The sequence below is a fragment of the Carcharodon carcharias genome, chromosome 18 (assembly GCF_017639515.1).
Source record: "Carcharodon carcharias isolate sCarCar2 chromosome 18, sCarCar2.pri, whole genome shotgun sequence".
Lineage (NCBI taxonomy): Eukaryota > Metazoa > Chordata > Chondrichthyes > Lamniformes > Lamnidae > Carcharodon > Carcharodon carcharias.
The window spans coordinates 50,080,656-50,096,559 of record NC_054484.1 but is presented as its reverse complement, the minus strand read 5'-3'; the positions used below and the strand labels follow the sequence as shown (position 1 = coordinate 50,096,559).

General features: G+C 41.4%; 1 protein-coding gene across 8 annotated transcripts in view; it reads left to right on the top strand.

The window, feature by feature from the left end:
• Positions 1-15,904, top strand: part of tiam1a (TIAM Rac1 associated GEF 1a) — a 303,246-nt gene that overhangs the window by 149,683 nt on the left and 137,659 nt on the right. For all 8 annotated transcript variants that reach the window (XM_041211695.1, XM_041211693.1, XM_041211698.1 and 5 more), the window contains one exon: positions 2,444-2,518. In XM_041211695.1, the coding sequence (XP_041067629.1) occupies positions 2,444-2,518 (75 nt within the window). The remainder of the gene's footprint in view (positions 1-2,443; positions 2,519-15,904) is intronic.

Genomic DNA, 15,904 nt, shown 5'->3' with positions numbered 1-15,904 from the left:
ATTTTACACACTAACCTCTTAGGTGGGACTTTGTCGAAAGCCTTCTGAAAGTCCAAATAAACCACACCCAGTGGCTTCCCCTCATCACTTTACTAGTTACATTCTCGAAAAATTCCAGTAGATTTGTCAAGCCTGATTTCCCTTTCGTAAATCCATGCTGACTCTGTCAGATTCTGCCACTGTTTTCCAAATGCTCAGCTATTAAATCTTTTATAATGGCATCTAGAATTTTCCCCACTACCGACATCAGGTTGACTGGTCTATAATTCCCGGTTTTCTCTCTACCCCCCTTTTTAAATAGTGGGATTACATTAGCTACCCTCCAATCTGTAGGAACTGTTCATGAGTCTATAGAATCTCAGAAGATGACCACCAAATGCATCCACTATTTCTAGAGCCACTTCCTTAATTACTCTGGGTTCAGGTCCTGGGGATTTATCGGTCTTCAATCCCATCAATTTCTCCAACACCATTTCCCTACTAATGCTGATTTCTTTCAGTTCCTACCTCTCACTAAAACCTGTGTTCCCCAGCATTTCTGGTATGTTATTTGTGTCCTCCTTTGTGAAGACAGAACCAAAGTATGTATTTAGTTGGTCAGCCATTTCTTTGTTCCCCATTATAAATTCCCCCTGTTTCTGACTGTAAGGGACCTATATTTATCTTTGCCAATCTTTTTCTCTTCACATACCTATAGAAATATTTACAGTCAGTTTTTATGTTCCTCGCAAGCTTACTCTCGTACTCTGTTTTCCCCTTCTTAATCAATCCCTTGGACCGCCTTTGCTGAATTCTAAAGTGCTCCCAATCTTCAGGTCTGTTGTTTTTTCTGGCCAATTTGTATGATTCTTCCTTGGATCTAATACTATCTCAAATTTCCCTTGTAAGCCATGCTTTGGCCACCTTTCCTGTTTTACTCTTGCGCCATACAGGAATAAACAATTGTTGCAGTTCACCCATTCGTTCTTTGAACGTTTGCCATTGCCTATCCACCATCATCCCTTTCAGTAACGTTTCCCAATCCATCATAGCCATCTTGCGCCTTATACCATCGTAGTTTCCTTTATTAAGATTCAGGATCCTAGTCTCAGAATTAACAACGTCATTCTCCATCTTGATGAAGAATTCTATCATATTATGGTCACTCATCTCCAAGGGGCCTCGCACAACTAGATTGCCAATTATTCCTTTCTCATTGCACAATACCCAGTCTAGGATGGCCTGTTCTCTAGTTGGTTCCTCAACGTTTTGGTTCCGAAAACCATCCCATATACGCTCCAGGAATTCCTCTTCTTCGTTAGGGTTACTAATTTGATTTGCCCAATCTATATGCAGATTAAAGTCACCCATAATTACAGATGTTCCTTTATTGCATGCGTCTGTAATTTTCCCTGTTTAATGCCATTCCCAACATCACCACTACAGTTTGGGGGTCTAAATACAACCCCGACTAACGTTTTTTTGCCTCTTAGTGTTTCTCAGCCCTACTCATATAGATTCCACATCGTCGGAGCTAATATCTTTCCTCACTATTGTGTTAATTTCCTCTTTAACCAGCAATGCAACTCCACCGCCTTTTCCTTTTTGTCTGTTCTTCCTAAATACTGAATACCCCAGGATATTCAGTTCCCATTCCTGGTCACCCTGCAGCCATGCCTCCGTAATCCCAGCTATATCATACCTGTTTATATCTTATTTGCTTGGTTAATTCAACCACTTTATTGCGAATGCTCCTCCCGTTAAGGCACAAAGCCTTAAGGCTTGTCTTTTTAAGATTATTTGTCCCGTTCCCACTATTTTTCACTGAAGCCCTGTTTGATTCTTCCCCTGATTTCTCTGCCTATCACTTTTTTTATTCCCATTTCTGCCTTTTGTTCTTGTCCTTGATTCCCCCTCCTCTGACTCCTTGCATAGGTTCCCACCTCCCTGCCATTTTAGTTTAAACCCTCCCCAACCACCCTAACAAATATTCCCCTTAGGACATCAGTCCTGGCCCTGCCCAGGTGTAACCTGTCCAGTTTGTACTGGCTCCACCTCCCCCAGAACCGGTCCCAATGTCCCAAGAATCTGAAACCCTCCCCCTCACACCATCTGTTCAGCCACATATTCATCCGATATATCCTGCTATTTCTACTCCGACTAGCACGTGGCACTGATAGTAACCCTGAGATCACTACCTTTGAGGTACAACTTTTCAACTTACTTCTAACTCCCTATATTCTGCTTTTTGGATCTCATCCTTGCTTAGGACTTTGTTATTTTACCATTATGCGTTTATACATTTGTCCATTATTTGTAGGCTCAGATTTGCCTCCTTCAACTCCACTGCTCTTCCAAGTTTTGTGTCTTCTGCAAATTTTACTACTTCATATTGTGGCCATATTTATATTTTTGGCATAAGTTACTGTCTAAATATTTTAAACATATTTTTGTTTTTTTTAAGCTCTTTGGCGATAGTGAAGCCACACTGAAGAAATCCTTGGAAGGCATTTTTGATGACTGTTCAACAGATAGTAGTGTAAGTATGTATTGACCAAGTGCACCTGTTGCTTGAATAAAGCACAGATAACATGGAATTCAGATTGATCATACTGATATTGTACAGTTTGTATTGTTCACAAGGGCCATTTTGTGCCTGACCAAGACTTGAAAGATGTGGTTTGCATCAATATCAAATTTGAAGAAACATAAAAATGTCAGGATATTTTGTTTATTCCTAAAGGAGCATTCTTTCCTGTAACAGCAACTTTCACAACTAGGGGCCATTTATAAAACAGTTTGCATTTTTGGGTTGCTGTTGTCTATTCTTCAAGATTAGCAACCCTCCCTACCCCCATCCCCTCAAGTAGTTGCATAAAATTATCTCGGAGAGTGCACACGTACCATTAAATGACACTAAGTGATCCACCTCCCAATTGTTTTTTCTTGTTACCTGAGAAGCAACTCGGACTAATATTTACTGGAGGAAGCAGAGATGTAAGCATAGTTACGCACTTGGGATTTGCTCCAGTCTGCCATTACAGAAACTAGGATCACTTGCCTTTGTAGTGCGAAATATGGCTCTTAGTCTGGTCACAGAATAATGGAACAATAAAAAGTTTGTTTAATTTTGTTGCTGCTAGGTTAAGGAAGCCAAATTCAGCAGTGCAGTGCTGGACCTGGAATTCCCCCTAAATAAGTGTCAGTATAGTGTCTAGAAATGCATCAGCTGTATTTTCCTACTGATGCTCATTTAAATTGTTCAATATCAATGCAACAAGTAGAATTTGCTCTGTTTAATAAAGATAAGATGACTGTTTATTTGAAATCATGAAACAGCATTATCATTTAAAAAGAATTAATAATAGGTTAAGGAAGCCAAATTCAGTAGTGCAGTGCTGGACCTGGAATTCCCCCTAAATGAGTGTCAGTATAGTGTCTAGAAATGCATCAGCTGTATTATCCTACTGATGCTCATTTAAATTGTTCAATATCAATGTAGCAACTAGAATTTGCTCTGTTTAATAAAGATAAGATGACTGTTTATTTGAAATCATGAAACAGCATTATCATCTAAAAAGAATTGATATAATTGCCAAATCCTTTGAAACTTCTGGGAAATATTGTTCTATTTGTTTATTGGGAAGTAGTTGTATTGAGTTAACAGGGACTTTATGACACTAAATCTAATTGTTCAACCTCCCTTCAGCTTCCACTGCCCCCAGGTAGCTCAGTAATTTATCCAGTGAGTAGTTGAGATACATAGACTAGGAAAATCTACTTTCAATCTCAGCCTTGGGTATTACCATCTGGCTAAGGAGCAGGGTTACTACATTTGTCTTCCCCTGAGTAAGGGAAGGGGGAGGTGGAAAGTTTGGCCAGGGTGCCTGATTTTTGCTAGCTGTTTGAACAATCTCTGCTGGCTGTGTTCATATGGACATCAAATGAGGACAGCATTGGGTTTGACTGTGATGCTCACATGATCAAATTCACTGTCAAGCTTCAGAAATGAATAATGCCCATTTTGGCAAAGTACTGGTGGAATTTTACCTCAGTAAATTGTTGGTTCCTCCATGGCATGAAAAAACAATCTGACTGATTTTAGTTTATTATTTGAGAGCACTTTCTTTTTCTGAGATAAAATTACACAAGTTTCACTTCATAACATGATCATACCCATATGCACATTTCTTAATTTCTTTTATTTTACTGCACAATTAATAGGGAAGGTAGGTTTATGTTTTCCAAGAAAATGTTTATGAAAAATATTCCTTCGTTTTAAGGAGAAAAATACTCTCATCCAAACTTTTTTAAAAATGTCAATTTTCTCAGATGCTGAGAGGCAGTTGAGATTATATCTTCTCCCTACTGTAGTCCATGACCACCTCACCACAGAACAAACAACTGGGAATACAACTTGTGTGCATCCTCAACCAGTAGCATGATTTCCAGGGGTTCTCCACCTTTACGATGACTGAGGCTAGTCTGAGTTCCTGGTTTTATTGGAGCTACTGAAGATATTTTTATAACAGTGAAATGGGAAGCAGTAAAGCAGCTGAGGAAATTGACTCTGTTTTCCATGAAGTACACACTGGAATAAAAATACTAAAATTAAAAATCTTCTAAAGGGACCAAATTCCGGTAAGCTAACTTGAATTAGTGAAACTGGAGAACTAGATCGTATAAAAGCACATGCTGGAAATCTGAAATAAAAACAGAAAATGCTGGAAATACTCAGCAGGTCTGGCAGCATTTATGGAGAGAGAAATAGAGTTAATGTTTCAGGTTGATAATCAGCTAGATTGTACAGCCATTTGGTAGCTCATACAGAAACAGCCCATTCATCTTTCTTTACGTACAATATATAGATTTTTCTGTGAATTATTTTCTAGTTGGCAGCATCATGACAACTTGAGTTTTTAGCAATTAGAATTGACAACAAAACCTTTTTCATCACTGTGTTGAACTGACTTCATGTATCTTGGAAAATTATAATAGATGTATTTACATACTGGTTAATTTCAGTACAGAAAATGTGAAAAAGACCCAGGATGATTTTTTGCATATATTATATAAAGTCAGGGCAAGAAATTTTAGGAGATAATTGCCCAGAGTCCCAGCGATGAACACGAATACCTAGCAACATATTAGGATTAGAAAGCATATTAGGTAACTACCATTTCTGCAATAGTGAACTCCTTGGTTTAATCAGCAGCTGTCACTTTTGGTAATTTGGTTTATGTTTTTGTGGTGCAACAATCTCAAATCCATCAATGTATTCGCTAGGAATTTGTTGTGGTAAAGATAGAGAAACTGTCAGCATTCACTGTCATCATGCCACTGAAACTGACAGGAACTTTGGGACTTCGGACATGCACAGAATAGCCCAAATCTAAAATGTGCTGCCAGTGGGTCTACACTGCTCCCTAGTATGCACTTTAGAGGTTCCCACAGATTGTTGCCTCCTTTGCAATCACTCTTAATGCTGTTAGTCTCATTGTTTTTTTATTCATTCATGGGATGTGGGTGTCACCAGCTGGGCCAGCATTTTTTGCCCATCCCTAATTGCCCTTGAGAAGGTGGTGGTGTGCTGCCGCCTTGCAGTTTATGTTGCAGGAACACCCAGAGTGCTGCTAAGAAGTGAATTCCAGGATTTTGATCCAGTGAGAGTGAAGAAACAGTGATATCGTTCCAAGTCAGGAAGGTGTGTGGCTTGGAGCAGAATTTGCAGGTGGTGGTGTTCCCATATATCTGCTGCCCTAGGTGGTAGAGGTCATGGGTTTGGAAGGTGCTATTGAAGGAACCTTGGTGAGTTTCTGTAGTGCACTTTGTAGATGGTGTGTCAGTGGTGGAAGGAGTGAATGTTTAAGGTGTTGCATGATGCCAACCAGTGGGCTGCTTTGACCTGGATGGCGTTGAGCTTCTTGAGTGTTGTTGGAGCTGCATTCATCAGGCAAGTGGCGAGTATCCCATCACATCCCTGACTTGTGCCTTGTAGTTGACGGACAGGCTTTGGGGAGCCAGGAAATTAGTTACTCAATGCAGAATTCTCAGCCTCTGACCTGCTTTTGTAGCCACGTATTTATATGGCTGGTCCCGTTCACTTTCTGGTAATCCCCAGGATGATGTTAGCAGGGGATTCAGTAAAGGTAATGCCATTGAATGTCAAGGGACGTTGGTTAGATTCTATCTTGTTGGAGACTGTCATTGCCTGGGACTTGTGTGGTGTGAATGTTACTTGCCACTTATCAGCCCAAGCCTGAGTATTGTCCAGGTCTTGCTGCATTTGGACATGGACTGCTTCAAAATCTGAGGAGTCGTGAATGGTGCTGAATATTGTGCAATCATCTGTGAACATCCCCACTCCTGAACTTGTGATGGAGGGAAGATCACTTATAAAACAGCTGAAACTGGTTGTGTCTAGGACACTACCCAGAGGAACCCCTGCAGTAATGTCCCAGAACTTAGATGATTGACCTCTAACAACCACAACCATCTTCCTGTATGCTAAGTATGACTCCAACCATTGGATAGCTGTTCCCCTGATTCCCATTGACTCCAGTTTTACTAGGGCTCCTTGATGCCACACTTGGTCAAATGTTGCCTTGATGTCAAGGGCAGTTATTCTCACCTCACCTCTTGAGTTCAGCTCTTTTGTTCATTCTTTTGGCCGAGGTTGTAAAGAGGTCAGGAGCTGAGTGGCCCTGACGGAACCCAAACTGAGCGTCAGTGAGCAGGTTATTGCTGTGTAAGTGCTGCTTGATAGCACTGTCGAGGATACTTTCCATCACTTTGATGATCGAGAGTGGACTGATGATGTGGTAATTGGCTGTGTTGGATTTGTCCTACTTTTTGTGGACAGAACATAGGCAATTTTCCACATAGCCGGTAAATGCCAGTGTACTGGAACAGCTTGGCCAGGGGCACAGCTAGTTCTGGAACACAAGTCCAGAGTACAATTGCCAGAATATTGTCAGGGCCATTGCTTTGGCTGCATCCAGTGCCTTCAGCTGTCTCTTGATATCGCGTGGAGTGAATTAAATTGGCTGAAGACTGGCATGCTTGATGCTGGGGATCTCTGGAGGAAGTCGACATGGATCACCCACTTGGCACTTGTGACTGAAGATGGCTGCAAATGCTTCAGCCTTGTCTTTTGCACTGATGTGCACATCATTGAGGAAGGGGGTATTTGTGAAGCCGCCTCCTCCTGCTAGTTGTTTAATTGTCCTCCTCCATTCACGACTGGATGTGGCAGGACTGTGAAGATTATAACTAATCCTTTGGTTGTAAGTTTGCTTACCTCTGTCTATCGCATACTGCTTTTGCTGTTTGGCATGCAAGAAGCCCTGTGTTGTAGCTTCACCAGATTGACACCTCATTTTTAGGTATGCATGGTGCTGCTCCTAGCGTACCCACCTCTACTCGCCATTGAACCAGGGCTGATTCCTTGGCTTGATGGTCATGCTAGAGTGGGGGATATGGCGGGCCATGAGGTTACAGATTGTGGTTGTGTACAATTTGGCTGCTGCTGATGGCCCACAGTACCTCATGGATGCCTGGGTTTGAGTTAGATCTGTTCAAAACCTATCCCTTTTAACAAGGTGGTAGTGGTACACAACATGATGGAGGGTATCCTCAGTGTGAAGATGGGACTTCATCTCCACAAGCATAGTGTGGCGGTCACTCCTACCAATACTGTCATGGACAGGTATCTGCGACAGGTAGATTGATGAGCTCAAGTTGGCTTTTCCCAATCGTTGGCCTCTTCACCACCTTCCAAAGCCCAGTCTAGAGTACTTTTGGACTCGGCCATTTTGGTCAGTAGTGGTGCTACCAAGCCTCTATTGGTGATGGATATTGAAGCTCCTCACCCAGAGTACATTTTGTTCCCCTTCCACCCTCAGCACTTCCTCCAAATGGTGTTCAATACGGAGGAGTCCTGATTCATCAGCTGAGGGGGGATTGGTAGCCAGTAACCAGCAGAAGGTAGCCTTGATCACGTTTGACCTGATGCCGTGAGCCTTCATATGGTCCAGAGTTAAAGTTGAGGGCTCTCAGGATAATTTCCTCCTGACTGTATATCACTGTGACACCACCTCTGGTGGGTCTGTCCTGTCGATGGGGCAGGACTTACTGAGGGTGGAAGGGGCACAAAATGTACTCAGGGCGAGGGGCTTCAATATCCATCACCAATAGAGTCTTGGTAGCACCACTACTGATCAAACTAGCCGAGTCCTAAAGTAGTCTAGACTTACCATGATGAGGATAGTGTCTGGGGACATTGTCTATAAACTATGATTCCATGAGGATGACTGTGTCAGGCTGTTGCTTGACTCGTCTGCGCGACTCGTAGGACTGCTTTCCCAATTTTGGTGTAAGCTGTTAGTAAGGAGAACTGTACAGGGCTGGGTTTGCCAAGGGCCGTAGGTGGATGCTGGGTGGTCCATCTGGTGTCATTCCTTTTAGATTTTGAAGCAGTTTGACACAATTGAGTGGCTTGCTAGGCCATTTCAGAGGGCATTTAAGAGTCAACCACATTGCTGTGGGTCTGGAGTCACGTGTAGGCCAGATCAGGTTACGATGGCAGATTTCCTTGTCTAAAGGAACCGTGTGGGTTTTTACCTGACAGAAAGTTGCGCCTTATTGAATGAGGTATAGCCAGGTTTATATTGCCATACAGACTTCATAATTCTTGGTAAACACTCACTGGCTCTGAAAAATAATTTTACATTTTTGAGATGTCAAATCTGTTCGCAGTGAGTAAAAGTTCCACATCTTTTAAAAACATAATTTTTAAACATGTCTTGTTAACTTTATATTAGGTTCTAACATAATACAAGGTACATATATTTTGCTTTCTGAAAACTCAAGTTAAAAGTGAAAGATTTTAAGTGCTTTAGACTCCTTAATTTGCTCTGTGTGAATACTTCAATGCGATTGGTTGCCTACCTGCTTTTTGACAACACTGCATCTGCATACCAAGATGTTCCTTGATTTGGCAACAGATTTAAGCTGCCATTGGGATGGGGGAAAGCCACACTAAAGAGATCGCTAGATCTTTGTGGGAAACATCCTTTGAGACCAGGACAGGAACAATTGCTTCGCCACTGGCCACAAAATTCAGGCCAATGTTACAAGAAATTGTCATCAAAGGCTGAAATGTACTGTTAACAAGGGCTCAATTATAACTTGGAAGATATGGTAGAGCTTCAGTTCAAAATTGTACAATGTATTGAATGATTTTGCTATTTAAAAGCAAATGAGGGGGTTGTACTGTAATATATTGAATGAATAATCACCTTGAGGTGTAGCAGTTTTAAATGGGTTACATTTGCTAATTAAAACTGAATTCTTGTTAGCAAGCTGCATATGCCATCTAGTGTTTGAAAAGATAAAACACTATCAGTAACTGGTACCATCAGCAGATCAGAAAAATAGATTACCTACCTCTGACACTTTTCTTCATAGACAGCTTCCTCCATGAATTGGCATCAGGTTACAGTCCTGGGGAAGATCATTGCTTAAAGGATATTTTCCTGTTTGAGGTTTGTGATGGTACAATACAGTGACATCAGACGAGAACCCCATGTGACCTCTATCTGTTCTCAGACAAAGCAATTTTCCAGAGTCCTTCTGTGGCCAGTTGTTCCTTACGATTTGGGCTACTTTTTATACCTGTCTGCATTAAATTTCATTTGCCATTTTTCTGCCCAATTACATTAGCTTTGCAGCAGTTTCAGATACTCTTACATTCCTAAGAATGGAAGGAGATAGGAATCATGTAGTCTGACTATCTCAGCCAATTAGCTTATCTCACAAAGGCCATTCAGGATGGCCAGAAGTATGAGTGATGACATTAGTTCCAATGCAGTATGTAGGTTGGTATTGAGTAAAATCATATTCGGCGAAAAGTTCCCAATGCTAAAAGGATGGATGTTACAAATTTGGGTTGTTGTATTTAATTTCTCGAATTAGTTGGTATCGGGTCTCATGTCACTTACATGGTAGAATTGACTCATACTGTGTAACGTTTACTTCCATAACAGAGTAACCTGGAGATGCAACTATATGTCCCCCTTGAAATATTAACTGGATATTGTGCTTTTTATGCATGTCCTTCTGTATGCTTGCTCATTATTTTAGAAGGTGTACCAAATTAATACTAGGTATGTGACTCTCAAAAAGGTAAGGTGAGTCTGAAATTAATTGTTAAGCTGCTTTATTTCAGAGTTAGATGAATATGTAAACAGAAGGTCTTCTAACCAATGTACCCTCTTTTTTTTGTAGTGTGTAGGCAATTTGTTTAAGTGCATTATCCCTTCAATTTTCCTTGTGTGGCCACACATGCATAGTAATTTAGTGTGATTGACCCCTGTGTGCATAACCTGTGCAGGAACTTTTGGGTTGTTACATGGCCACATGGCCAGGCAGCTTTGTGGAAGCATCGCTTCTAACTTTCCTCAAGCATTTCTAACCTCTTTGCCTTAGCATAGGCCATCACACCACATCCCTTTACCAAACCTAACTGCCCTTCCAACTTTTTTTGCCTCAAAAAACTCTTTATGTATACCTTTGCCCTCTCAGCTGTCTTCCCAGACAGATAAAAAGAGTTCAAACTTTTGTCTAGGTAATAGATAAATTGAGGTTCCTGATATTTGATGTTGACTTTGCTGAAAACATTTTCATTGCATGCCTTTGGGGCATCTTTAGAATTAAAATGCACAGCATCAGTTCAGAAAGCAAGATGGAACTTTCATTTGTATAACATTGTTTGTGTCCTCAGGATTCCCAAAGTGCTTCATAGTCAATGAAATACTTATTTAAATGTAATCATTTTTATGTAGGCAAATGCAGCTGCTAGTTTGCTTTCCTGCTGTGGGAACTTACCTGTTCTTATTTAAAAAGTGGCTTGGAAACTTCTACTTGCAGTAATAAATGCAGGTGGGGCTTCAGTTTCATATCTAATCTGAAAAAACAACATTTTGAAAACATGGCACTCCTTCAGTTCTATACTGAAGTGTCAGCTTAGAGTATGTACATAAGCCTGGAGTAAAGCTTGAACTCTAAAACCCCTGACTTTGAGGCAGCAATACTACTTAACAAAGCAAGCTGACACTTGCTTTCTACCAGTTGCATGCACAACAACATAAGGCATAATTAGGTAAAAGTGCTAGAGGGAAAATCAAACCCCTCTATTCTATTTGTAACCCTGGCACCAGGGTGGAGCCCATTGTAACAAGGGAACTCCTTTCAGTATCTATAAATGACTAAGTGAACATGAATTAAGACAGTAAAGTTGGTCTGGCTGCATGCAATCTAAAAATAACAAAGATCTTCGAAAAAGACAGGAACCATGGATGCATTTTAGATATTTACTATATAAACAAAAAAGCTATGGATGTTTAACACAACATTTAAAGCTATTAATGTACATCTTGATTAACGATTCAACAGTGTAAAGAAAAATTGCAAACCTTAAAACCAAGAATGAACAAGAATGACTGTACTAAACTACGAAAAACAGTAAATCTTTGAAATAAAATTTATTTTTTGTTTCCTTTTGAACTGCAAGTATATGGAATGTTTTCCCTGAAGTTGGCAAAAAAATTAAAGCTAAAACCCTGGGACGGGCCTGGCCTTGTATCAAACAAGAAATGAAAGAGGTCACATGGGGAACTTTGTTGATGTGCCAATGTCACAACATCACAAACCTCCTAAAGGGGAAATTGCTTCTCCTGTATTTTGTTTATGCTCCCAGGCAGGTAACTTGGTGCTGATCATTCCAACACTGGGTGGGTGATGCAAATTGGATTACTTTAAGCAGGCTGCATTCATTTTGCACTGCTACCAATAAGGTTTTTAAGTTTGGGTTATTTTGATCGGTGCCTTTTTTCAAACTGTTGTGTAGAATTATGAATAATATTATGGTCCAGAACACCCAGTCTCCAGACAGTCAGAGACCAGACATACCACTCCCTGCCAAATGCATTATGGGCTCCCTTGGAAATCCCAATGCAGTGACTCCTTGGGAATTGCCCAGGAAGTTTGAACTTCTGATGGGCAATTCCCCTGCACCTGGACCCTCCGGAAAAGTCTACAACCCTGAGTTTGAGTCGGAGACTTTGGACAGTTCCAACTTACTTACTAGAATAGTTACTCAGGAAATGTCAGACAGATTAAAACCTGGTCTAACACCTGGGTAACTATACAACTGAGCCTCAATCACTCTCACTGACTTCCCCCGACTCCCATCCCAACCCCGGATTTCTCCTGTTGACCTGACCTGACTAGCCCCGCATCCCCGACACGCCAAACTCCCTCCCCCGATCTGACCTCACCACCCTACCCACCTACCACACTACCCACTTACCTTACCCATCTACCCCCTTACCACTTACCCCATCCACCCTACCCCCTTACCCGCTTAGCTTACCCACCTCTCTTCCTTACCCACACTAACCCTTACACACTTATTTTCCTTCTGTAGCTTTTCATAGAAGCTTTGGGACATTTAAATTCTACTTAAAGAATAGGGCAACCAGTGCCTTAAAAAGGAGGGCATGGTTTCTGCATGGATTCCCTCCGCTGCTCCCTCCAAGGCTTCCTGTGCTGAGTCAGTTTGGAAGGATTCTCCATCAGAAGACTGCCCTGAAGCATCAGAGGAAAACATGTATTTTTTTTTTGTCTGTTCAGGTCAGAAATCAAGGTTCAGATCCTGAACAAGAGATTTGGGCCTATAATTTTTTAATTTTGAAAGCAATGTTTTCTCCATTGCCCTCTCCATTCCTTACTATTCCAAAGGCATGCACCAACTATATTAATGGATGATGCACTGCTAAACCTTTTGCCTATGTCCCACGAAGCTCACTGCCAAGAAATGTGTCAGAAGGTGCAAAATTGAGCTTTGTTGTGAATTGATTTTTCTCTGCATCTGAATAAGCAGCTGCCCTTCATGCAGTTCTTTCTCAGTGTCATGTTTGAGATTTGCAGACTACTGAAGTGAGACACTGTGGTCAAAAGCTTGTAGCGGGAAGACTGAAGCCATTGTCTTTGGTCCCCACCACAAACTCTGTTCCCCTGTCTACCATTTCCATCTCTGGCAACCGTCTGAGGCTGAGCAAGGCCATTCAGAATCTTAGTATTATGTAAGACCCCAAGATGAGTATACGACTACATACCCGCACCATGATCCAGACTACCTACTTCCACCGCTTTAACATTATTCAACTCTGACTGTGCCTCAGTACTTCTGCTGAATCCTTCATTCATGCCTTTGTTACCTCAAGAATTTACTATTCTGATGCTCTCCTAGCTGGCTGCCTGTTTCACTAACCCATCACCCCCACGCTTTCTGGCCTTCACTGGCTCTCCCTCCAACAATGCCTAAATTTTACAATTCTCGCCCTTGTTTTCAAACCCCACCATAGCCTTGCTCCTCCTTATTTCAGTATCAAAATTAAGTAGAAATCAAGGGGCAAAAGGGAAGGAGGAACTTAAAACGATCATGATCAGTAGAGAAAAAGTACTAGGACTTGGGACTAAAAGTTGACAAGTTGGCTGGACCTGATGGCCTGCATCCTAGGGTCTTAAAAAAGAAGTGGCTGTAGTAATAGTGCGTGAAGTGGTTGTAATCTTCCAAAATTCCCCAGATTCTGGAAAGGTTCCAGTGGATTGGAAAACTGCAAATGTAGCACCTCTATTCAAGAAAGGAGGAAGACAGAAAACAGGAAACTACAGACCAGTTAGCCTGACATCTGTTAATGAGAAAAGGCTGGGATCCGTTATTAAGAAAGTAGTAGCAAGAGCTGGAAAATTTTATACAATCAAGCAGAGTCAACATGGATTTATGAAAGAGGAATTGTGTTAAATTTATGAGAGCTCTTTGAGAATGTAACAAGCAGGGTGGATAAAGGGGAACCATTAGATATAGTGCATTTGGTTTCTCAAGGTGTTTGATAAGGTGCTGCGTAAAAGATTACAGCACAAGAAAGAGCTCATGGTGTTATGGGTAATGTATTAGCACAAATAGAGGATTGGTTAACTAACGGGAAACAAGGTCATGGGTCATTTTCAAGCTGGCAAACTATAACTAGTGGGGTGCCAGAGGGATCTGTGCTGGGGCCCACAACTATTTACAATCTATATTAATGACTTGGATGAAGGGACCGAGTGTATTGTAGCCAAATTTTTTGATGATACAAAGATAGGTAGGAAAGCAAGTTGTGAGGAGAATACAAAGAGTCTGCAAAAGGATATCGATAGGTTAAGTGAATGGGCAAAAATTTGGCAGATGAAATTTAATGTGGGAAAATATGAGTTTGTTCACTTTGGTGAGAAGAATGGAAAAGTAGAATATTATTTAAATAGAGTGAGACTGCAGAGTGCTGTGTATCTGGGTGTTCTTGTACATGAATCATAAAAAGATAGCATGAAGGTGCAGCAAATAATTAGGAATGTTTTTTTTTTATTCGTTCATGGGATGGGGGCGTTGCTGGCTAGACCAGCATTTACTTCCCATCCTTAATTGCTTTTGAGAACTGAGTGGTTTGCTAGGCCATTTAAGAGTCAACATTGCTGTGGGTCTGGAGTCACATGTAGGCCAGGCCAGGTAAGGATGGCAGATTTCCTTCCTTAAAGGACAGTAGTGAACCTGATGGGTTTGTACAACAATCGATAATGGTTTCAAAGTCATCACTAGACTTTAATTTTAGATTTTTAAGGAATTCAAATTTCACTGGGTCCCCAGATCATTACCCTGGGTGTCTGAATTACTAGTCCAGTGACAGTACCACCACGCCACCACCTCCCCACTGTTGGTCTATATTGCAAGTGGGATGGAGTATAAAGGTAGAGAAGTTTTGCTACAACTGTGCAGGGCATTGGAGAAAATACACCTAGAGCGCTGCATACACTTTGGTCTCCTTAATAAGGAGGGGTATACTTGCATTGGCAGTAGATCAGAGAAGGTTCACTAGGTTGATTCCTGCAATGCAGGGTTTGTCTTATGAGGAAAGGCTGAGCAGGTTGGGCCTTTACTCATTGGTTTTAGAAGAATGAGAGGTGATCTTATTGAAACAGAAGATTCTGGAGGGGCTTGGCAGTGTAGATGCTGAGTATGTTTCCTCTTGTAAGGGAGTCTAAAACTTGGGGGCACAGTTTCAAAATAAGGAACCTCCCATTTCTGACAGATGAGGAGGAATTTCTTCTCTGTGGGTCATTAATCTTTGAAATTCTCTACCCCAGAGAGCAGTTGAGGCTGGGTCATTGAAAAAAAACCAAGACTGAGTTAGATAGATTTTTGATCTACAAGGGAGGAGTCAGGGTTATGAGGGCCAGCAGGAAAGTGGAGTTAAGACCACAATCAGGCCAGTCACGATCTTATTGAATGGCGGGGAAGGCTTGAGGGACCAAATGGCATACTCCTGACCCTATTTCTTATGGTCTTATATACCTACAAGTCTTCAGAATTTCTGTGCTCTTCCAATTTTGGCCTCTTGTGCATTTTTGATTTTAATCGCTCCACTATTGGGCCAAATTTTCAGCTGCCAAGGCCCTAAGCCAAGCCTCAAGACAATATTAATGGTCACTTGGATAAATGTGAATTAGTTAAGAAAAACCAGCCCTGATTTTTTAACTGCAAATCCCATCAAACTAACTTGACTGAGTTTTTTGATATGGTAATGGAGAGGGTTGATGAAGGTAAGGCAGTTGTGGTGTACATGGAGTTCCAAAAGGTGTGTGATAAAGTGCCACATTATAAGCTGTTAGAAAAGTTGAAGCCCATGAAATTAAAGGGACAGTGGCAGCCTGCATGCGAAGTTGGCCGAGTGACAGGAAGCAGAGTAATGGTGAACAGTTGTTTTTCTGAATGGAGGAAGCTATGCAGTGTGGTTCTCCAGGGTTGGAACTAGGCCCACTGCTTTCC